The sequence below is a fragment of the Bacillus rossius genome, chromosome 5 (assembly GCF_032445375.1).
Source record: "Bacillus rossius redtenbacheri isolate Brsri chromosome 5, Brsri_v3, whole genome shotgun sequence".
In the NCBI taxonomy this organism is placed as follows: domain Eukaryota; kingdom Metazoa; phylum Arthropoda; class Insecta; order Phasmatodea; family Bacillidae; genus Bacillus; species Bacillus rossius.
In genome coordinates this window covers 79457967-79482986 of record NC_086333.1, presented here as the reverse complement: position 1 = coordinate 79482986, position 25020 = coordinate 79457967, and the positions used below count along the sequence as shown (strand labels likewise).

The 25020-nt window shown below is 43.8% G+C and overlaps 1 protein-coding gene across 1 annotated transcript in view; it reads left to right on the top strand.

The window, feature by feature from the left end:
• LOC134532307 (low-density lipoprotein receptor-related protein 4-like) overlaps positions 1-25020 on the top strand; it is an 86844-nt gene that overhangs the window by 50946 nt on the left and 10878 nt on the right. The window contains exons 15-26 of the mRNA XM_063368725.1: positions 1219-1472; positions 2315-2476; positions 3207-3422; positions 6294-6417; positions 6526-6694; positions 9020-9182; positions 9741-9874; positions 12194-12387; positions 14369-14672; positions 19328-19644; positions 22848-23069; positions 23739-23982. Of these exons, the coding sequence (XP_063224795.1) occupies positions 1219-1472; positions 2315-2476; positions 3207-3422; positions 6294-6417; positions 6526-6694; positions 9020-9182; positions 9741-9874; positions 12194-12387; positions 14369-14672; positions 19328-19644; positions 22848-23069; positions 23739-23982 (2503 nt within the window). The remainder of the gene's footprint in view (positions 1-1218; positions 1473-2314; positions 2477-3206; positions 3423-6293; positions 6418-6525; positions 6695-9019; positions 9183-9740; positions 9875-12193; positions 12388-14368; positions 14673-19327; positions 19645-22847; positions 23070-23738; positions 23983-25020) is intronic.

Here is a 25020-nt window from a genome sequence, read left to right as displayed (position 1 = left end):
AATATGTAGCTATCGTGACCTAACAAACCATTCACACAATCACCCAATTTTTTTTTAATGTAGCTATACTAACCTAATTAACCTCTTAATTCCACAAAATGTGTTAGAGGAAATTTTGTAGCACAAAATAAAAGTATTGCAGATTTTTTTTATTTTTTTTATTTTTTTTAAGGAAGAGGGACTAGTCGAGATAATTACCTCTTCAACATCAATAATAATCAGTTCGTTTACGTATCCATAAATTCAAACTATGCCTTCAACCTTGAATCCTCCTCGTGTTAATATTTTGAGTCTACAGAAAAAAAAAATCATCCCGACGTTGGCCGAAGGTAGATATTCGGGCTTGTTCGGGTCTGTGCAATACAGAATGTACATCGTAGGCCTCCCTTGGTGGGTGGGTGAGGACAGGACTAAGTGTGGCCGGCACGAGTAGCAGGAAGTATAGTCGTGGTCTAGAGCGCCGGTCACCGTGGCACGGAGCTGGCGCCGTGCGCTGAGCCATGGAGCACACGAGGACGTGACGGCACCACGTGTTAAGTAGACGGTAGACTCGACACCACTGAGAAACCCCTCAAGCTTCAGGCACCTCATGTCGTTAACTTGCTTTGTATGACATGAGTCTATTCTGGTGAAGATGATACTACTTCCCTCACTATACACAATTTTACAGCAGTACATTATGGCAATCAAAATAATACCTATACAGGCTAGAAACCTAGAAATTGTCCCAAAAAAAACACATACGGCAAATCTATGTCTATCACCAAGTTGTTCCACTTTTTAAACCAGATTTTGTTTTTTCCTTTACTGTAATGACTTTGTGTTCACAGTTTTTTGTTTGATTTTTCTATGGTCCGACCACACGCAAATTGTGTTTTACAATTGAGTTAGTAAATTTGAATGATAAATACTGTTTTTGGATTTAAAAAAACTTTAGTAACTCATATGTTATCAATAATTTATAAGCACATTGAATTTGAAATTGCAAGAATAATAAGATGGAATGTGATAATGATAAAAGTCAAATAAAATGCATTTTTATTGCGTATGCTTATAAATAAGCGACTAGGTTAGGTGGTGGCCAGACGCATATGCAAGGGGATGAGGGTGGAGGAGAAGGGGTTATGTATTACCTACCCCCTCCCCCACAAATCATAATCCTCTAACATCTATCCCCCCCACCAACAAATGAAAGTGGCGGTGGCGGTGGTGCGGCAGGAAGACGTGCGACTCGACGCCGGAGAAGCTGCTGCTGTTCGCCCGCAAGAAGGACCTGAGGATCCGGCGCCTGGACGACGGGCCCAACGCCGACGCGGACATGGTGGTGCCCGTGGACGGCATCAAGTCGGCCGTGGCGCTCGCCTGGGACGCGCGCTCCGACTCCATCTTCTGGACGGACGTGGAGGCCGACACCATCTCCCGGGCCTTCCTCAACGGCACCGGCAAGAAGGTCATCGTCAGCTCCAACCTGGGTGAGTCCCCGTCTCCGTCGCTGCCGTGGGTGCGTCCGCGCGGCTTCAGGAGGGGCTATCGCACAAAGAAAGGTCGTAGCTGCAAGAAATGAAAGTGGTCAGATATTGGCTTTGGAATATTATTTACAAATTACAGGTTTCAAATACAGAACCTTAGTAGATCCATGCAACTTTTGATGAGATAAAAGTTTAACATAAGAAATTAAATATTTAATTACCTAATCATAAATATACACTAATCAATAAAATTGGTCTCGGGAGGGGCTATCGCCCCCACCGCCCCCCTTCTGGAGTTGCGCTTGCGTCTGACTGGCGAGTCCCACCGACACTGCGGCAGCGCTTCTGTCCCTGCATCTCAGCTTCTCTACTGCCAACACGGGCCATTGTCAGCCCCCCCTTCTTTTCTATTTTATTGCACAACTTTCAAACCCCACGATTCACAAAAAAAAAACTTTTGAAGATACTGTGGCCATAACTGTAAACCACTGTGCGTATAGCATTACTTGCAAGGTTTCCTGTGTATTCTATTAACAGTATACTTGTAATATTTATGTCTTATGAGGATAAACCCAAGCATTAAAAATATCTTGAATCTCCACCAGGACTTCTCTGGTGTGCGGGCTATCCCCTCCCCCCCCCCCTCCTTCCAACACCATCACTCTTGATGGAAGTCTATCAGGCAGTGGTAAACTACTGGGGATTCTGGTGTTAAGTAGGGCTTAGCCTGTTTATTAAGTTGTTGCGGAAGTGTATTTTGGTTGTAAGGTTACTGACGGGTGAAACTGGAGGAACACGTAGTTGCCGCGGGCACTGAGGTGCGCGGTGGGCGCCGTGTGTCGCAGAGTCGCCGGCGGGGCTGGCGCTCGACTGGGTCACCTCCAAGCTGTACTGGACAGACGCGGGCACCAACCGCATCGAGGTGTCGCGCCTGGACGGCAGCATGCGGGCCCTGCTGGTGTGGGACGGCCTGGACAAGCCGCGCGACATCGCCGTCGACCCTGTGGGTGCGCGCCTTTCATAACAAGTGGAAAATGTGTTTTTCCCAACAAAAAAAAATTGAATTTTGCATAAAATATTGATTATTGCAAATGCGATATATACCTCCTCATGCAATGCAAATACCTCCTCATGATAGTTGCGGGGCTAAAACCAGGGGCGTTAATCTTTCGGATTCACAAGGAGGACCCGTGGAAATTGTATGTTGTATTCTGCCCATATTTTGACTCATGTGTATGCAATAAGCAGAAAACTTTAAAATATACAGAAAATTTTCCTTATAACTAGTTTTGACGTTTACGTTTAACTACCACGTTTCAGTCACGATTTCGCAGCACGGGCCCTCAGTGAGCGGCTTCTTAGTTCCTAAGGGGTAGGGGCGGCCACCTCCCTTTCGGATCTACACCCGTGGCTAGAACAAGGGTGTTGAATGACAGAAGTTGGTGGCAGGGTTATGGTAATCAGCAAGTCAAACGGTGAATAATGTTCGCAGGCTTTCACGGCCACTGTCTGAAGTAGCTTGGCTTCTGGGTTGTAGCCATGTCCTCGGCGAATAATTCACTAACGTTTCGGTCGACATTGCGGTCGCCATCGTCAGTCACCATCGCCATCATGATGGCGACTGCAATGTCAACCGAAATGTTGGTGAGTTATTTGCCAAGGACACGGCTGCAACCCAGAAGCCAAACGGCGAACCAACGGTGCACGTGTAGAGGAAGGAGGCGTGCTTGGTTGCAGGCGGCTACATGTACTGGAGCGACTGGGGCAGCGTCCCCAAGATAGAGCGGGCGGGCATGGACGGGTCCGTGCGGGCGCCCTTCATCACCGCCAACCTCACCTGGCCCAACGGCCTGGCCGTGGACCACGACCGGGGTCGCCTCTACTGGGCCGACGGGGGCACCAAGACCATCGAGTACGTGTCGCTGGACGGCCGGGGCCGCGCCGTGCTCTTGGGTGAGTGTCGCGAGACGACCGCGGTCCATGCTCGTTCGTAGAGCAAGCCAGTCGCAACACGTCCTGAAGGCCTTCAACTTAAAAATTGAAAATCAACAGGAAACTAATGTCTTATCCAGGAATTTTTTTATGAAAAAAAAAAAATTATTTAAAAGTGTTAACTTCTATTTGATTTGTAAAGGTTTGACAAGTGTCACAGATGAACGTAACAAAGAGAACATCGTGGGCTCCTACGCATGTGTACGTCTGAATATTTTAAAAGTTTTTGGTAAAAATTTCTCTTCGCGTGTGACCGTCGCGAAAAAGGCAAGAAAGTTGCAGGTTGAACAGTGCTTGCTTTGCGTCACTCCACCTTGCGAAGTTTATAAGCCGACACCCTGTGATTCATGTATAAACCAGGCCTGCCACAATCAGGCAGTCCGTGCTCCCCGGAGACTAGGCCAGACGTGTCCCTGCAGCCTTGCAGTGTCGCACCACGCGGGTGGTTGCTCAAAACCTGTCATCTTAACTGTGTTCATTTCTAAGAAACAACAGAAGCAAAGTTAAGCCTGCTTATAGGCTTCACCTCTACGTGGCAGTATGTGTATTACAGATACAATGAATACAATGAACATAGAGGCGGGCAAAGAAATTCCTTTTCGCTATGTTTGTTTCATGTTTGCTGTATTCATCGGCACTGAACCATCAGGCCCGAGAATACATGGCACAATGAATGGATCTCTGTACTAAACTAGTATTTTTATGGAAAATGCAGGAAAAAATATATATATATATATATAAAATTTTAAAAATTTATATTTTACATAAAAATTTAACTATTGTAATCATTGCTTTACTGCAAAGAATGGACCCCCAGAAGCTGAGTGGGGGAAAATATTAAATATTTAGTGAAAATATGTCAGCTAACCAGGAAGATTTTTTTGTAAACAACAAAACCCAGGGTTATTCTACACGTTTAGGAATGACAACTATATAATTAAGCCGACTGCATGACTATGTTGCGTACCACAGCAAGAAGATGAAGAAATATACATATACATATATATACATATACATATTGACGCCGTCCCCGTTGCCTGATCTGAATTTACGTGAATTTAAACTGTTTGATTAATTTTGGTTCTCAAGGGCGGGGTTCCTGGCCTCGTGGCTGCAGGCAGGGACGCGTCAACAAAGGACTCCCCGGGCTGTTATGGCCTCCCAGGACGCCTTATTAATGAAACACACACGTACTTTTAGTTATTTATTACGTCGCACAATCTACACGTCACACGCTCACGTAACTGGCCGCTTCATCGTCGACCTAAGCTCCGCGCACGATGAACCTGTTCTGGCTTATGCGAGAGTACTTGGACGCAACGTGAAGTGCGTGGGCGATAGGTCCCGCAAATTACTTATGAAAACACATTACACTATAAGGGTGGTAGGTCCCGCGAATTTACTTATGATAACACATTACACTATAATTACTGTGGTTAGTCCCGCACAGATGGCTATGCAACTGCGGCTATTCCGCTTGGTGGCGAAGGCCACGTTACGCTGGGTACGGACACGGTGGAATCTAGTCAGATATCACACGCGTGGCCGTGGCACATCCCAGTTTATGACTCGTCCGAATGTTTGGTGTCGCGTTTGACGCAGTGCCGCCCTGCGTGGGCGATGAACTATGTCCCGATGTGGGACGTTACAGCGTGAGGCGCAGGTGTAACGCTGGGCCACCTAGTTAATTACGTATGAAATTAAAAGTCCCTGGTTGGACTACACATTTTATTAATAGACCGCGCGGGATCGCGAACGGCCGATTTGGGCCGACCGGGGAGCTGAAATAAAAACGGTTTGGCTATAATTACCTATTGCAGTTACTGGATGTTGGCGCGAAAGTTGAGAGCTCCCCGTGCGTGGGCTGCCGGCCCGGGCGAGTGCTGGATGGCGACTGACTAACCTCCCTGGCCGCCGCGGCCAGGGAGGGGGGAAATTCCGCGGGAAAACTGCGGAGCGCGGGAAGATGACTTCGGCCAGTTTTGTGAATGATAACCCTTTATAAAATGATTATTAACTTAACATTAATTATTGATGGTTTTAGATTTATTAGTTTCTGTTTATATTATCAAATGCATGAATAAACAATACCCTTGCGCAGTGCCACACCCGGCCGGGCGCTTTGCACACGTAGGAGGCCGTGACTGACGTCACGCCGTTCGGGGCACTGCACTACGTTGCGCGCACGGGCGCGTTCGGGGCGCGGCACTTATCAGGTGTTGAGGACACATACCGGCCTGTGCTCTCAGAGGGAGCACTGACGGCGGCGTCAATATATATATATATATATATATATATGTATATGTGTATATATATATGTACACACACATATATACATATACATACATACATAAACATACATACATAAACATACATACGTAAACATACATACATATATATATATCAGAAATATTTTTCATATGCTAAATTTTAAAAAAATTGAATTTTTAATAATTATTTTGTGAATATTAATTTGAAGTGTTTGTTATATTCATCACTTTTCGATGGGCGCCTTAGGTGCCCTACAACTAACTACATAGTATAAAATATTGGTGATAGTAATGTTATTTTCTTTTAACTTTGTGTTACCTATTTCAACACTGTTGATTCATGTAGACTCTTAACGTGATTCTTATCATTATTTTAATAATGTATTCAGTCCTCGAAGACTGAGACCTTGGAGGATTGTAGATCTTGGAAGGGGGGATCAGAAATATAGCTCTCCTCTGGATTCACGCCTGAACATGTTGCAGGAACTATAGCCATGCGTTTGAAGGTCTACCTCAGCGATGGTTCTCTTCCATAAACAGTATTTTTTTTTAATTGTTGAAGGTTCGGACGTGCCACACCCTTTCGGACTGGCCGTGTTCGAGGACAGGGTGTTCTGGAGCGACTGGGACACGGCGAGCATCTACTCCGCGGACAAGCTGACCGGCCGGAACAGGACCGTGCTGAGGTGAGCGTCCGGAGAGGTGCTCCATCAGAGAGCAGCGAGCCAGCGGCGACTGTGCTGGCGCCGCTGTGCAGTCCTGCGTGCTGAGAGCCGTGGCTGTGGCTGTCGCAGGTCCGGGGTGTCGGGCCTCATGGACGTGAGGGTGTTCCACCGGGGCAGGCAGTCCGTGCCCACCACGTGCCACTCCCACAACGGGGGCTGCTCCCACTTGTGTCTGCTGGCGCCGCTGTCCAGCCTGCGCTCCTACAGCTGCGCCTGTCCCATCGGCATCAAGCTTCTGGTGAGTCTTCTGCACCACTTAGTAATACAACTTAGTAACACGACTTAGTAACACAGCTTAGTAACATGATTTAGAAACATGACTTAGTAACACAACTTAGTAACATGACTTAGAAACATGACTTAGTAACACACGTTAGTAACATGGCTTAGAAACATGACTTAGTAACACGACTTAGTAACACGGCTTAGTAACATGACTTAGTAACACAACTTAGTAACATGATTTAGAAACATAACTTAGTAACACAACTTACTAACACGAATTAGTAACATGACTTAGTAACACGAATTAGTAACATGACTTTGTAACACAACTTAGTAACATGACTTTGTAACACAACTTAGTAACGTGACTTAGTAATACAACTTAGTATCATGACTTAGTAATGCAACTTAGTAATATGACTTAGTAACATGACTTAGTTAACATGACTTAGTAACATGACTTAATAACATTACCTAGTAACATGACTTAGTAACATTACTCAGTAATACAACTTAGTAACATGACTTAGAAACACGACTTAGTAACACTTCTGTATGATCCTCAAACATCTTCTCTGATTCAAATTTTATTTGGTTATTTTAAATTAAAAAGCTCAGAGAGTGAAACAGAAGATGCTGAAGTACTGCGGTGGAGTATTGTTAGGTCAAGGGTTTTCCCACAGGTTTGGTGAGTTTTTTAATCCCACAATACTCCAGTCAGTGGCTTGTAAGTTCTCTGTGTTTTCAACAGCCTATTCAGTCAGAGTTATGACAAAAATATGAAATATATTCATATATACATTACAACAAGAATTATAGCAATGGGAATCCCTGCCAGGTGTAATAGTGGCAACAGATTGCAGACCAAGACTACGACGAGGTCAAAAGGCCTTAACGGCCTTCAAACCAACATGTCCAATGGGCTGTGGCAACCCGGGGAAACGACCACCGTACAATCATGACAGTAAATAAAACCCTACGCAGTAACTAACTACAGACAAAACCAAAACAAATACTAATCAAAACGAGAATTTTAAGATGGGTAGACAGACAAAAGCAAATACAGAAAATATCAATTGATTATTAAATTTTAAATTTTGGCACTGCATACCACAAAAAGGGATGTACGTACTAACTACAAATACAAACGCATGATTGCTCATGTCGCAACGGAGACTGAACAAGGACACTTTATCATAAGTACAGGTGACTTTCAAACCCCACGCATGCATGCACGCGGAGTGGAGGGGAGAGATACCAAGGAGGTGAGCCAGGGAATGGAAGGGAAGCGACACAGAGGACACATTCCTGAGAGCATGACAGTTGCAAAAATCTAGTAAACCCTTAGTATTTCCGCAAGGCTCAATTCTGAGTAAAGTAAATTTGTAAATTTGTAGTGCTTGACAAGATTGTTAAAAAAAAAAAATCCCAGAATGAATAAGAAAATTGTAACTGGTTGTTGGCAAAAGCTGTTGAAAAAAAAAAGTGTTGGCTACAGAGATTAAATAGCCACAGGTGCAAGCACACAGTTTATCCTAATCTTCTTAATTTCGTTTTTTTCTAATCTTGGGCTGTAACATTTTCTGGATGCATACAGAATAACTACTTAGTTGCTTTAGTTAATAGCAGGGTCGTCGAGAGAAATGAAGGGCCCAGGGGCAAAAATTTTTTTTTACAGCCTCTTCCTTATTATTTAATATACTGTAAATGTTACTGTGGCCATAACTGTAGAGGTTATCTGCGCATAACTTGTATGGTTTCCTAGGAATTCAATCATTAATCCACTTGTGATTTTCGTCCAATCAGAGTAAACCCAAGCATTAATAAAATCTCGGGGCCCTGCAGGGCCGGATTCAGAGGTCTGGAGGCCTCGGGGCAACAGAGGAGCGGAGGCCCCCTGGCCCCAAATTATTTTCCCAAATGAAATGAACAATTTTTTTCAGTCGAGTTTTCCAATAAATAATTTATTGTGAAATCAAGTAGATTCTCTTTAGTATTTAAAAAACATTCATAAATATAATCGGAGACAAGAATTATATGAAAATAAATTTTAGTGTTAATGAATATTTCTGTAAATGTTTAACAATAATATAATCATGTATGTACAAAGTACTGTAGGTAAAGGTAAAACAGCGAAAAAAAGAATATCAATGGAAAATGTGTTTACTAGTGTTTAACTTGTCGGAATTTGAAAGATTTTTTTCCCGAAGTCTCTGTTGTGGGGGCCCTCCGTTTGTGGAGGCCCCGGGGCTTTCAGCCCGGTTTCCCTCCCCTAAATCCGGCCCTGGGGCCGTGCGTCGAAGAAGCGAGCAAAGCGCGGCGTGTCCCCCGAGCGCAGGAGGACGGGAAGACGTGCGCGGCGGGGCCCATCAACTCCCTGATCTTCGCGCACCGCGTCGACATCCGGCAGATGTCGCTGGACGTGCCTTACATGGTGGACGTTGTGCTGCCGCTGCCGCCGCTCAAGAACGCCGTAGCGGCTGACGTGGACCGCCAGACAGGTGAGCGAGCCCCCAACCCACCCTTGCCTTGCTGCCCGGCTTCCATCACACGCAGCCGAGGCCATCGCGTTTGCCTGATGCCCATTCCAGACCTCTGGGTCAGAACAAAAAGTACACAAGTTTTTTTGTATCTTCATCTACATGATTTGATCTTCAAACCTTCTTATCTGATATTTTTTTTTAAGTTCCTCAAGCCAAAAAATGTGTATAGTTAACAATGAATTATTCACATCGCCTGTCTTACAACCACTTAAGTTTGGTAGAAAATAAAAAACGAAAGATGTTCAATTTCTTTAACTAGTTTTACTAAGAAAAAAAGAAAGATTTCTTGTTGTTTTGGAGGAACGGAATAGAACGGTTGGACAGTTGCTTGTTCGTGAAGGCACGAGTGTACTGTCTGATTGCACACTCCGCACGCACACACTTTGCCACGGCACCCGCGCACACGCTCGCGGGCACACGCGGTGGCAAGCTTCGTGGGGCCACGGCACGGACTACGCTGCTGGGACGAGCGTGGTGAAGGCACGCGCGGCGTGGCACGGTGCGTGGTGTGCGCAGGGGAGATCTACTGGACGGACACGGCAGAGGACGTCATCCAGAAGGCAACGCTGGACGGCAAGCACATCGAGAGCGTGATCGTGGACGGCCTGGAGACAGCAGATGGGATTGTCATCGACTCGACGGGCAGAAAGGTAGGCCACTCTTGCTATCCTTTTAGTGATCCAGTTCCTTTAAACAGTTCTGTCTTAAAGTTTGAGTAACAATTTACAAATTTAAATTCACAATCACCAAGGGGAAGTTTGGACTTGGGTGTGTCATAAAACTAGTGGCATTTAACAATTTTTTTATCAGTATTTAAACAAAGCTTAAGGTGAATTTCAGAACAAATAAATGAATGAATGAACAAAAGTGGGAGGAATAATTAAATAAATAAAAATGGGTACAGAACTAGCAGTCAAGGGAAGTGCTGCGGGCGAGCAAAATTATAATTTACAAAAAAATTTATTTTCAACTTTGCAAATAAAATTCCTTTGTTATTTTTATTTTTTAAATTTGGATAGTAAATATAATTGTGAATAGTGATTGTTAAGTTGAAAATTGAAAATGACTACACTTCTCCTCATCAGGATATCAAAACATGTTTTGCATAGGTACTTTGTTTTATTCGCCAAGTACTGTCATCATATTTATGTAAAAAATATACTATGTACTTAAGAAATAATACACAAACTTTTGATAAACATTTATATTTGAATTATTTTAATCTGAAAAGTTTGGGTTGCATTAGGTGTTATCCCACGTGTGTGGCGAGACTGTGGTACACATTAAAAAAACAGCATTAGTTAGAAGCCAGGTCTTTGTGCCTCAAACATTATTCCGAGTGTCGCACAGAAGTAAATAACAACTTACACAAAATCTTAACATGGGCAACGTGTAATCAAAGGTTTTAAAATCAGAACAAGGAGGGAATTTATTTAAATTTGAACTGTCAAAAATATTCATACCATGGTGATATGTTTGAATCAAGGTGCATTTTATTGCTAATTATTACAGAAATTTTCCTTCTCAATCCAAATGCTCAATCGTGTGAATTAAAGAGGTTTTTTTTTTTTTTTCGTACAAAATATTCTAGACGCGCCTTTTACCGGTTATTCTGCTCAGAAAGGTTTTAGGCAGGGGATACTGCGATAGTCTGCGTCATGCGGCGGGGCACAAAAACATTGGCTGGAGCATGGTGTTTGCAGCGTGGGAACAGTTTTGAAGGACTGTAAATTTACAAAGTAACTGTGTTAAATGACAAAAAATACTTCTTAACCTTCATCAGGCGTGGTCGACGCCTTTGTTTCGGGTTGCTGCAGTACACTGTTAGAAGTTACAATGGAGAAGAGGTTACAAACCAATCCTCTCCCGGCTGAGCCCGTAATGAAATAAACGGTTTTCGAAGAAACGAATCTAAATGAATCAAATGTTTGAATTGTAACGAAAGAAAACAAATAAAAGAACTGGAATGTATCAGCATGTTACCTGGCTCTACGTATCAAAGCGAACACCTACCGCGGCACGCACGCAAAACGCGGTGCGGATCAGGGCTGGCGTGGTCAGGGTGTCCACAAGGAAAAAAAAATTTCGTACCAACTTAGGCAAGAAAAAAGTACTAGATTTGAAAAAAAAAGTACTAAATTGTAATTTGCTATGGTTTTTACAATTTAGGAAGTTATTATGAAATTGCAATGCTCTAACTTGAATATCACACCACACACACATATATTCCATAGTTTTTTAATAATAATGCTTAATAATAAAACATATCGTCGGCTTACTTCTAAAACCTTGTGTAAGTCCAGATTTTTCCAATTTTCATATTCCGGATGTGTTTGGTGTATTTTTTTTTTTTTTTTTTTTTTTTTTTCATTTTTTCATAGTGCACATGCTGATAAAAACCTCGTAAGTCAACTCTACTTAAGTCTTTTTTCTATTCACAAATTATAAAACCTCGTATCTTTGTCAGTCGAAACCGTGCTCCAAAATCTCATAGGTTCTCCTATAAAATTTACTGAAATGGGAGTTACTAGGTTTTGGAAGTAAGCCGACGATATCGGAGTTACTGTAATATTATTATATTAAAGAAAAAAAGTACTAGATCTGAGCAGGGGCGTAGCCGGGGGGGGGGGGGGGGGGGGCGTTTTAGGGGTTCAACCCCCCCCCCCCCCTTAGCACCGTATCTTTAATTAATTTCTTATTCATCACTCAAACAAATTTCATATTTAAATTTAATAACATTTTTACCATTACAATATTGAAATTTAAGAACCGAAAACTGCTGAAATAGCACTATTTTACACCTTAAAATCCAAAATTTTCCCGGGGGAGGACCCCCCGCTTTAATACTGGGGGGGGGGGGGGGGGGCATGCTTCTCAACACCCCCCATACACAAATCCTGGCTACGCCACTGGATCCGAGCGTAAGTGTGCCAGATGTGGTAGGAAAGTGTGCCGACTGTGGCCGGCAGGTGTACTGGACGGACGCGGGCCGCAACAGCATCGAGGTGGCGGAGCTGGACGGGCGGCACCGCAAGGTGCTGGTGTGGTCGGACCTGGAGTCCCCGCGGGCCATCGCGCTGCACTACCACCACGGCCTGGTGTTCTGGTCCGACTGGGGCCGGCGGGCGCGCATCGAGCAGGCCCACATGGACGGCAGTAACAGGTGCGCTGCTGGACCCTCCCTGGTCGTTGCCTGCAGGCAGTGGCGTAGCAGGCGGGTGGCAGGGATGTCCCCCTCCTGCCAGGGGCGCCGGTTTCGCGTTACTGAACCCTCCCCCCCACTCTCTTTTAATCCCTGGAGCGACGGGAAGCCTTCATTTCACAGACGGGAGAGAGCCACACCCGAAGTTCCCCGAAGTTCATGCTCGCTTTTTGATTTTCCGTTCTATCTCATTGTATAAACCGGTGTGGCATTAAATTTTGCGGTCAATTAGGATGGGTCAGCTACATTATAAATACATTTAAAACATTGTGGACGGTTGGTTATATTAGGGTAAGTATAGCTACATTAAAAATAAATACTGCAAAATCATTTTATGGTTGCTTGGCAAATAACTTTTTAATATGAAGCTGTCCAGCGCTAGGAAACCGTTTACATGATTTCACAGTATATCTTTAACGTAGCTATCCAAACCAAATTGACCGTCCACAATGTTTTTAAAGTATTTATAATGTAGCTAATCTAACCTAATTGACCATTAGTTATCATGAGTTGTCCAAAAATTAAAATAAAAATCACAGAAGATGCACGATCGGGCATTTGGCTCTCTCGTCTGTGAATAGATAGCCTTCCCGGAGGAGAGTAAGTGTAACTTACCTGATAACTAGGGACAAGGTTTTATGGTTTTATTTTCCAAGACCAATTTCGTTTCTAAAACAGGAGCTTCAATGGCCTTTTGTGAATTCTGTTTATTTATAAACATAGCACCATTTAAAAAAAAAAAAAAACTTTTTTTCAATGATGCTTACTTTAGCAAAACAGTGCCTCTTTGACTGATACATGATGCACTTTTACAACATAATAATTTGTAATAGGAATGTGTAATTACTGGTAAGAATACAAATAAATCAGCAAGTAGATGTGCATTTGTAACATGTACCATCGTTGTAGTGCAAAATTTAGTTACTACCTAATATTAGTTGCAATATTTTTAAAAAAATGAAAATTATTTCTAATCTATTTTGTACATAAATTTTGGTAGTAACTTCATACTAAATAATTTACATTCATTGGATTTAATGCATTGAAAGATATAATTTTGTAGTATGAGTTGAGTTTAGATAAATATGCTTATTATTTTCATTATTTTTTGTTGCATTTCAATGCTTTATCATGTATTAACTTTCATTTTGGTGTTATGTGGTGTACGGCATGTTTTTCGGTGCTATTTTGCTTTATTGCAATTCACCGTATAATCTTGTCCCTACTGTTATCATTGTGTAACTAAAATTTGCACTCGTTATTTATTTATTTTGAATTAAATAAATTGTCACTGAAGACCAAAAACAAACGAGTTAGCTGCAACGTGTAGTCCAGTCATGCCCCACACCTGGATCCAGCTACCTCCTGACCAGTGGCGGGCCGAGTATTTGCAGAGCCTGGCCTTCTGCTCCTGTGGCGAGTGATATGCGGGGGCACCTGGAAGATATGGTGTATCCCCCAGGGAAAAGGGTGCTCTCCTCTGGAAAAATTTAAAAAATAAACAATTTAAAAAAAAAATCTGTTTTAAGCCAACTTGAAACTTAAATTTCAAATAGAGAACAGTCATGTTATCAAATAAACAGAGAGTTTCCAATTTAATGACAGACATTTCATTTTTACAGAAGCGTTGATGATAAAAGGGTCGTACGGGGCTCCGTTGGCGCGGATCCCCAGGTCTCGGAGCCGCCCCTATTTCTTACTCATTACTGTTTGTTCCATTACTAGGCTAACAAACCCAGAATGCTGTATGATACCTGTCGATATCTCTTCTTTCACTTTAGCAAACATTTCAGCTGTCTCGTGTCTTGCCACTCAGCCACATAACTAAAGCGTAGTCGCAGTCTGCTCAGAACGCAGTGTTCTCGGGACCCAGTGGTGACGGCGATGGGGCCAGGTGCCGGGTCGGAACGCGACGAGCTGTGACGCGTGATGCTGCCCGCAGGCTGACGCTGATCTCGAGCGGGCTGGGCTGGCCCAACGGGCTGGCGGTGGACCGCCCGGCCGGCCGCCTCTACTGGAACGACGGCAAGACGAAGACCATCGAGAGCTGTGACCTGCGCGGCCAGGACCGGCGCGTGGTGATGCGCGGCGTGCCCCACCCGTACGGCCTCGTCGTGGTCGGCTCGCACGTCTACTGGACGGACTGGCAGACGGAGGCCGTCCACCGCGCCGACAAGCTGAACGGCACGGACGCGGCGGTGATCCGCGGCAAGCTGGAGGGCCTCATGGACATCCGCTCCGTGCAGGTAGGTGCGGGCCGAGCTCGCGTGTTGGCCGCACTGCTAGTCGGCACAAGGAAAAAAATATTTTGTACCAGCTTAAGCGAGAAAAAAGTACTATGGTCGCACTGCGAGACGACACAAGGAAAAAATATTTCGTACCAACTTAAGCGAGAAAAAAGTACTATGGTCGCACTGCGAGACGGCACAAGGAAAAAAATATTTTGTACCAACTTAAGCGAGAAAAAAAAGTACTAGATTTGAAAAAAAAAAGCACTAAATTATAAATTCTTATGGTTTTTAACAATTCAGGAAGTTATTACGACATCGCAATGCTCGAACTTAAATATCACACCACACACACACGCATACATTCCATAGTTTTTTTAAAAATAATTAATTACGCTTAATAATAAAACATATTGGAGTCACTGAAATATGATTGTATTAAAGAAGAAATGTACTAGATCTGAACGTAAATGTACTGTACCACTAAAAAAAGCGCTAGATCTAGTAGGAAAGTACTAACTGTGGACACCCTGGTTGGACGTACTGCTACTCACGGTGCGAGACCGCAGTTTGGGTTTATAGTTACCGCTTGTAAAACCACTCTGCATTTCTTCAAATGGTTTTACTTGGTATCTTCCAATTACTATTGACAATAAAATCATAATACTTTTTAGTAAATACTAATTGGTATTGATATAATTGCTCCTACAGCCAAGATTTGTGGCTTAATATTTTAACCTTAGTTTGTTTTTTTTAAAATTTCAGATTTGTTATAATTTTTATGAATGTTTTAAATATTTCACAAACATTGTGGATAAATAAAAATTACTTTAATTGTAACTTATAAAATAGATGTATCAAAGCAAAGAACGATCTTATGGCCGTACTAAAGCAAGATAAAAACATTTTTTGCATTGGAAAAAAACATTTTTGAACGGGAACTGTGCCTTTTAAACTTTTTAAACTATAGTGAATATAATGTATTGTAACAGTGTGCTTTTGTGAAACAGCTTACTGTTAATATATATGTGAATAAATTTTATGGTATTTATCTATAAAAGAAATATTTATTAAGTCTTTCTGCTAAAGTGGTCTGCAATGAGATTAGGTTTATTATCATTAAATTCAAGCAAGTGCTCTCTGTATTTCACTTCTGATTACTGTGGCAAATTGGCAAAACTATTTTACCTTATAAATATGATTATTATAAATGGTACTTTAGCAAGATATTGTTTTTGGTCTAGTACTTTGATGTTTGCTTCTATTAATTTCCATTGATTAGAAAACTTACTATAAGTCAAAAAAGACTTTATTTTTTTTAATAATGTATGTAAATGCTGTTATGTTTTGATTTGTTCATACCGTAACATCTTTGAAGAACCAAACAGGATATTTATTGCTGGAAAAAAGTGTTAAAGTTAGTTCATTATACTTTAGTGATTGATAACCTGCTGCACAAGTAAAGTTAGATATAGAAACATATAATTTACAATTTTTTTTTTGGTATCATATCATGTTTTAGAGCTAGATGCAAATATTGAACTTGATCTAATTAGATTGTTCCAAATGGAATTTTTTTTTTTTTTGCCTATCAAAACTAACTTTATATAATATTAATATGTTATATACTTACATATTATAATGGATAGTAAATTTAAATGTATAGTTCGATGAAGTGTACAGTTCTATTAACAATCATCCACTTGTTTACGTTAAAAATCAGACAAACCACACACCAGATCACATGGTTTACTGGAAAATGTGTAGTGTGGTGTTGGTTCGGAGAGACAGTTCCTCTGTAGCTAGATGCTAGTGACGTGGCACCTATATGGAGAGTGCTGTACGGAGAGTGCTGTACAGAGAGTGCTGTACAAAGATTGTGGTTGATAGAGAGTGTTGTACAGAGAGAACAGTACAGAGAGTGCTGTACAGAAATTGTGGTTGATAGAGAGTGCTGTACAGAGAGAACAGTACAGAGAGTGCTGTACAGAGAATGCTGTACAGAGAGCACTGTACAGAGAGTGCTGTACAGAGAGCTCTGTATAGAGAGTGCTGTACAAAGTGCACTGTACAGAGTGCTGTACAGAGAGAGCTGTAAAGAGAGTGCTGTACAGAGAGCGCTGTAAAGAGAGTGCTGTACAGAGAGTGCTGTACAGAGAGTGCTGTACAGAGTGCACAGTACAGAGAGTGTTGTACAGAGAGTGCTGTACAGAGAGTGCTGTATGGAGTGCTGTACAGAGTGCACAGTACAGAGAGTGCTGTACACAGAGCGCTGTACAGAGAGTGATGTACAGAGATAACTGTACAGTGGTCTTTGTATGGAGAGTTCTGTACAGAGAGTGCTGTACAGAGAGTGCTGTACAGAGAGCACTGTACAGAGTGATGTACAGAGAGTTCTGTACAGAGAGCGCTGTACAGAGAGTGCTGTACAGAGAGCACTGTACAGAGAGTGCTGTACAGAGAGTGCTGTAGAGAGAGTGCTGTACAGAGAGTGCTGTACAGAGAGTGCTGTACAGAGAGCACTGTACAGAGAGCACTGTACAGAGAGTGCTGTACAGAGTGCACTGTACAGAGAGTGATGTACAGAGAGTGCACTGTACAGAGAAAGCTTTACAGAGAGTTCTGTACAGAGAGCACTGTACAGAGAGTGCTGTACAGAGAGCTCTGTATAGAGAGTGCTGTACAAAGTGCACTGTACAGAGTGCACTGTACAGAGTGCTGTACAGAGAGAGCTGTAAAGAGAGTGCTGTACAGAGAGCACTGTAAAGAGAGTGCTGTACAGAGAGCGCTGTACAGAGAGTGCTGTACAGAGTGCACTGTACAGAGAGTGATGTACAGAGAGAACTGTACAGTGGTCTTTGTATGGAGAGTTCTGTACAGAGAGTGCTGTACGTAGAGCACTGTACAGAGTGCTGTACAGAGAGTGCTGTACAGAAAGTGCTGTACAGAGTGCACTGTACAGAGAGTGATGTACAGAGAGTGCACTGTACAGAGAAAGCTTTACAGAGAGTGCTGTACAGAGAGCGCTGTACAGAGAGTGCTGTACAGAGAGCACTGTACAGAGAGTGCTGTACAGAGAGAGCTAAATAGAGAGCACTGTACAGAGAGCGCTGTACAGAGAGTGCTGTACAGAGAGTGCTGTACAGAGAGCACTGTACAGAGAGCACTGTACAGAGAGCACTGTACAGAGAGTGCTGTACAGAGAGTGCTGTACAGAGTGCACTGTAGAGAGTGCTGTACAGAGAGTGCACTGTACAGAGAGTGATGTACAGAGTGCACTGTACAGAGAGTGATGTACAGAGTGCACTGTACAGAGAGTGCTGTACAGAGAGCACTGTACAGAGAGCACTGTACAGAGTGCTGTACAGAGAGTTCTGTACAGAGAGTGCTGTACAGAGAGTGATGTACAGAGTGCACTGTACAGAGAGTGATGTACAGAGAGTGCTGTACAGAGAGTGCTGTATGGAGTGCTGTACAGAGTGCACAGTACAGAGAGTGCTGTACACAGAGCGCTGTACAGAGAGTGATGTACAGAGAGAACTGTACAGTGGTCTTTGTATGGAGAGTTCTGTACAGAGAGTGCTGTACAGAGAGTGCTGTACAGAGAGCACTGTACAGAGAGTGCTGTACAGAGAGTTCTGTACAGAGAGCGCTGTACAGAGAGTGCTGTACAGAGAGCACTGTACAGAGAGTGCTGTACAGAGAGCACTGTACAGAGAGTACTGTACAGAGAGTGCTGTACAGAGTGCACTGTACAGAGAGTGATGTACAGAGCACTGTAAAGAGAGTGCTGTACAGAGAGCGCTGTACAGAGAGTGCTGTACAGAGTGCACTGTACAGAGAGTGATGTACAGAGAGAACTGTACAGTGGTGTTTGTATGGAGAGTTCTGTACAGAGAGTGCTGTACGTAGAGCACTGTACAGAGTGCTGTACAGAGAGTGCTGTACAGAAAGTGCTGTACAGAGTGCACTGTACAGAGAGTGATGTACAGAGAGTGCACTGTACAGAGAGTGCTGTACAGAAAGCGCTGTACAGAGAGTGCTGTACAGAGAGTGCTGTACAGAGAGCACTGTACAGAGAGTGCTGTACAGAGAGTGCTAAATAGAGTGCACTGTACAGAGAGCGCTGTACAGAGAGTGCTGTACAGAGAGTGCTGTACAGAGAGTGCTGTACAGAGAGCACTGTACAGAGAGCACTGTACAGAGAGTGCTGTACAGAGAGTGCTGTACAGAGTGCACTGTACAGAGAGTGATGTACACAGTGCACTGTACAGAGAGTGCACTGTACAGAGAGTGATGTACAGAGTGCACTGTACAGAGAGTGCTGTACAGAGAGCACTGTACAGAGAGCACTGTACAGAGAGTGCTGTACAAAGAGCACTGTACAGAGAGCACTGTACAGAGTGCTGTACAGAGAGTTCTGTACAGAGAGTGCTGTACAGAGAGTGATGTACAGAGTGCACTGTACAGAGAGTGATGTACAGAGAGTGCTGTACAGATAGCACTGTACAGAGAGTGCTGTACAGAGAGTGCTGTACATAGAGCACTGTACAGAGAGTGCTGTACAGAGAGCACTGTACAGAGAGTGCTGTACAGAGAGCGACGTGCAGAGAGCGCTGGCGAGGAGCCGGTGCTGTTGTCTGTCCGTGCTGCTTCCTGCCCACCAACTGCAGGCGGACAACGTTGCGGAGAACGCCTGTGGCACGGACAACGGAGGCTGCTCCCACCTGTGTCTGCGCACCCCGACCGGCTTCTCGTGCGCCTGCCCCACCGGCATCCTGCTGCGCGAGGACGGCCACTCCTGCGCGGAGCCCCCCGCCACGTACCTACTGTTCGCGACACGCAGCACGCTCGCGCGCGTCTCCCTCGACACCCCGGAGCTGTGGGACGTCACCCTGCCCATCCCGGACGTGCGCAACGCCATCGCGGTCGACTTCCACTGGGCGCACCAGAACATTTACTACACGGACGTTCAGCTGGACGTCATCAGGTACGCTCGCTCGCCTCGCGCCAGGGCAGCTTGTTGTGAAGTCTGTAACCACAGAGTTACAGACCACAACCGCACATGTTTAGCAACTGTGACATGTAAGTGACTGGGTAGCTTCAGGGTGGCTACAGACAGTCAGTGGCGGTGCTGTGGGACTGGCCACTTACCTCCATTAACCCCTACAACTAGAGCAAAATTTTATATACTCCAGTCTGCACCTAACCTCTGAAGTCAATTCAGTTTGTTTTTCTAAAAATTTATTTTTTTAATGTTACTCTAGTGTGTATATATTTTAAAATATAGTATTTATTTAAAAATCAGATAAAACCGTAGCTATTATGGCTGTTTTTTTAAGATGTCAGAAATGCATTAAGACAGCCTTTTAAGGAGGTATTATGTTGAATATTTTTGACTCCCTGTTTAACTGGGATGTATGTCGTACCGCCCAAAACCCCACGGCATCCGTCCTCCCAGAGTGCCAGGCGGATCCCGCACTGAAAACAGGGAAGAACTGTAATTCCCTGGAAATCAAGTAATGGAACACGGAACTTTTTTTAACAAACATGTATGATAAATTGTGGTAGCCAGAGACCCTAAAACAAAAGCAGTGTCGAGCTATTAGCTTTGGTTCATCTCAGCTTTAATTTGAGATCTTTTATTTTAAAATTATGTAACAGTGAGGTTAGTTTTGTAATATCTTTCCCCGCTATAACTAAATGTGTTGTTAAAATTGTATGGATAGCCTGTAAGCATGTTGTTTATTTAATCTGCAAGTTTTACGACTGTGTTAATAGTGTGTGATTTGGCAGTCTAAAAGGCAAGAGCAACACATGAGGGAAATTCGTAAGACTGCCCAGAGAAATATTTTTTTACGTGCAGCACTGTGAGTTGTGGGCGATGCCAGCGGTGTTAAGTGGTGGGGGCAGTACTTACGGACGAAGTTGCCTTCAAAGCTTGGTAGAATAAAGATGTGTTGGTTATGTTGGTCACAGGCTCAATAAAAACACAATGTGTCACGGAATGTGACATTGTCACGGAGTGTGGCTTATCGAATTAACAAAAAAAAAGGGTGTGCTAACTGAGTGGCAGAATGGGGAAAAAGGAGTCGTGTTATGTAAAGCAAGGTTCCAGGACATGATAGTGAATTTTTAACAACTACCTAGGCTGTTTCTATTCTGGATGAAAAGTGTTCCTAAACAACCACATAAAACCAGAAATTTACTGTATTCTGTCTTATTAAAATCTTCTGAATTTTTTAAGTATTTGAATTTTCCTAAAGTCAAAGAAAATCAGTCTTTTATTCATCATCAATTTTTTTTTAACTTCACACACCATAAGTAGATGCACACGTGTATACATACACGCACTGCATGGACACCCACAATCACACGCAATGACGTCTCTACACTCATATCATTGTCTCGTAAAAATACAATATTTGTAGACTGTGTGCCGATAAGCAGAGTTGCGCTACTTTATGCAAATGAACAAAAGGCTTTGTAACTTACGATAAGGTCAAATTTATGGAACAATTATATAACTGAAAAGTTTACCTTGTCTTATATGAATAAAAATATGAAAATGTTTACAGTTGTGTGTATATAATGTTTAATTGATTATAAAATTATTCAAGAGCAAAACCATGCCTTTGCGAACACATTAGAGCCCGTCTACAATAGTCCGAACCTGCGCGTGGTCCGTGTTCTTATCCGAATGTGAGTGACGTCACATTAGGTTTGTTTGACTCGAGGTCTCTCGTGCTCCTCGGGAGTTGAAAGAGTTGGGAGCAAGTTGACCTGAGGGTTAAAAGAGTCGGTAACTTTTAATACACGAAGAAAACGCGATTTGTTGTAAAATAATGATGGCGGAAAATATAGCAGACATCGTGATGAGAAATTTGTTTGAAAATGAAGATTCATCTGAAGATGAAGTAGCTATTGATTTACCATATATTGGACTACAAATTATGAGAGAGCTTAAAGGTAAAAAAATATATAAATATTGCTTTTTGACTTTAAACCGCCTGTGGTATGCATAAGCTAACCTGTACTAGGAAACTATTGCAAATCTTTTGATTGTTAAATAAAGGACGCCAAATAAGTTATATTGTAATGTTTTTCCGCTTCAATGTCGTCATCTATTAAAATATTACCGTCATCACCAAATGTAGCTTGATAACATATTGACTCCGTCGTCAAAGTCGCGCCAAAACAACCAGCAGACGACTTGCCCTCGCAACTCTTCCTCGAGAGGAGCAGCATCGAGAGCATGACCTGAGTGACCTGAGAGCAACTTGCCCCCGCGAGTAGAACCACCATCCGCCAAACTGCTTCCGGAAAAGGGCGCCCCGAGAGTTGACAGGTCAAAAAGAGACCTAGAGTCAAACAAACCTATTGTCTCGCCGAAAACTGCCCCGTCCACAATTTCGATGTCCGATGTCCGAATGTATTGATTTCTAAAGTTGTCACCAGAGCGCAATAAATGTGCCAAACCAAATGTTTTTGTTTATCGTTTTGGTGCTTTGTAGTTTGAGATTGAACTTATGAAAGTTGTGGGAATTCAATATTATATATTCCATTTCCTTCAATAACAAAAACAAACACCGCGTTTTCAAACGGGAACCGGAAAAATTCAAATATCGTGAGTGAGTGTTCTGTTCCTTTCCTGTGTCCGAAGTGCACAGGTCGGGACGAAAAGTTCAAATTGACGAATGTCTTCGGACCAGGTAGGTTCGGACAGTGGCGTAGCCAGGATTTGTGTATGGGGGCTGTTGTTAAGAAGCATGGCCCACCCCGTATTAAAGCTGTTGAGGGGGGGGGGGGGGGGGGGGTCCTCCCTCGGGAAAATTTAGATTTTAAGGTGTAAAATAGTGCTATTTTAGCAGTTTTTGGTTCTTATATTTAAATATTGTAATGGTAAAAATCTTTTATAATTTTAATATGAAATTTGTTTTAGTGATGAATAAGAAATTAATTAAAGATTTGGTGCTAAGGGGGGGGGGGGTGTTTTGAACCCCTAACCCCCCCCCCCCCTGGATACGCCCCTGGGTTCGGACAATCGCCCGCTCGACGCACGGCGTCAGAGGGTCACGTGGACCGATCAGCGACGCGGTTCAGGACATTGCTATCGTAGACGGGGGGCCACAGTGTGGACCCCCTGTGTCGCGGACGACGGCACGAGGCCCTGGTGGTGACGCGGTGTCGCAGGAGCGTCAACATGCACAACCTGTCCGACACGCGCACGCTGGTCTCCACCGACCTCACCACGCCCGACGGCCTGGCCGTGGACTGGATCGCGGACAACGTCTACTGGACGGACGCGGCGCGCAAGGTGCTGGAGGTGGCGCGGCTGGACGGCTCGTGCCGCAAGGCGGTGCTGCGCCAGGGGCTGGACGAGCCCCGCGCGCTCGCCATATTCCCGCAGAACGGGTCAGTATCCCCCCGCGTCTTTTAATATATTAATCAAATGTTTTGAACTGTAATGATATTTTTTTACAGTTCCATGCTTTGGATACTTATTCCTGTTTCTAAAGGATTCCACTCTGTAATGGATGAAATATACTTCTTTTTCCCCTCCCCCTACTTTCTCAAAATGCGACTCCCACTGTATCACCTCCTCTCGAGAACTTCTGGTCCACGCTGGTTCACTTTTCCCTTCCACTGATATTTTAAAACAATAAAAAAAGATGTACTGGTGAGAATAAACTGTTAAAATACTTTGAAATATGTTCAGAATTAATATTATTTGAACTTTATTTCATGTAAATTTTTAATCTGGTAGCGGTCTTCTGGCTTGCATTGTACAAACTGTGGACATTTGTAAAGTGGGTGGTCACTGTCACATACACTGCACTTTACAGCAGAATCAAACGTGTTTCCGACAAACAGTGAAGTATGTTGAGAGACAGACTGAGATACAGTGCTATAGTGTGCCTGCCTTACTCGAGACCCTGACTTACTGGAATGCGAGAAGGTCACCCCTATTTAATTTCATCCTGTAGTCGAGGTAACGTATACAAGGTTGTCGTCCAGGTGAGGACTTCTCAGACTCGCAGTAGGCAGGCAGAGAGGCTGGGAACGTGGGGAATGCCTGCGCAGGTTCCTGTACTGGACGGACTGGGGCGACCACCCCAAGATCGAGCGCTCGCTGCTCGACGGCTCTTCGCGCCGCACCGTCGTGTCGAGCGACCTGGGCTTCCCCAATGGCCTGGCGCTGGACTACGGGGCGCGCCGCCTCTACTGGGCCGACGCGCTGCGCGACCGCATCGAGACCTCGGACCTGCACGGCAAGAACAGGGTGCACCTGGTGCCCGAGGCCACGCACCCCTTCGGGCTCACCCAGGTACCGCGGCCCCCTCGGCCCGTCCCGTAGCCTTGCCCAGTGGCGTGGCTAAGGTGACCGGCGCCCCTTGCCAGACTTGAAAATGGTCGACCCTCCTGGATTAAAAGAGATGGGGGAGGGTTCAGTAACCGTGAAACCGTAGCAGCACCGCCCCCACCCCCCTGCTCCGGCACCCCTGGCGGGGGCCATCCCTGCCACCCGCCTGCTACGCCACTGGCCTTGCCTGCTTCCATTTCCCCCCGCGAGTCTGGCACTCGGCAGCTGCGCCTCACGGCCGGGCAGTGCCCCTCGCGTCCCGTGCAACTGGCGGTCGTAGCGGCCACTGCTACAACCTCCGCACCATCTTAATACATAAAAATCCAGTGTCCTGATGTTTGTTTCCAGTGAACTCTTCACCAAGTCAACCGATTTAGATGAAAATTTGCATTTTTGTGTAATTTTTTTCCAACTTGAGAGTTAGGATAGTTTTTATTTCGATCAATGGTCTTAATAATTTATAATTAATAATAAATAACCGATCGCCATGGGTAAACAAAAAAATCATAGGTCGTAGACATACAAACAGTAATTGTGTGACATTTCTCTATGTCCAACACACTGTCATATAGCGCCAGCCAGTTTGCTTTAACTCGCAGACAATAATGCTCCATGTGTTTAGCCCGGGCAACGCCAGGTCTGCAGCTAGTAGTTACTAAACTATATTTTATATTATCAAAAAAGGCTCTTGTTTATCTGTGTAGGGGTAGACGCGCAGGGACATCCGAAAATAAGGCTTAAAATGTAATCAGGTTTTAAAATGTTTCAGTTCAGAACTTTTCAAGTAAACATTGAATTGAGACATGTTTTTTGCAGCTATAGGCATTTAAGAATGGACAGGTACATATGTCTATTGAAAGCTATGTTGACGTTTGGCGTAAAATTAATTTAAGTACCTATATGTTATAGATAATTGTTATATGCTGTAAATATTATTTAAAAATTGTGATTGCAATAACTCTTTTGGTTTATCAAATTTTGTATGTTTACATAGTTGAAATT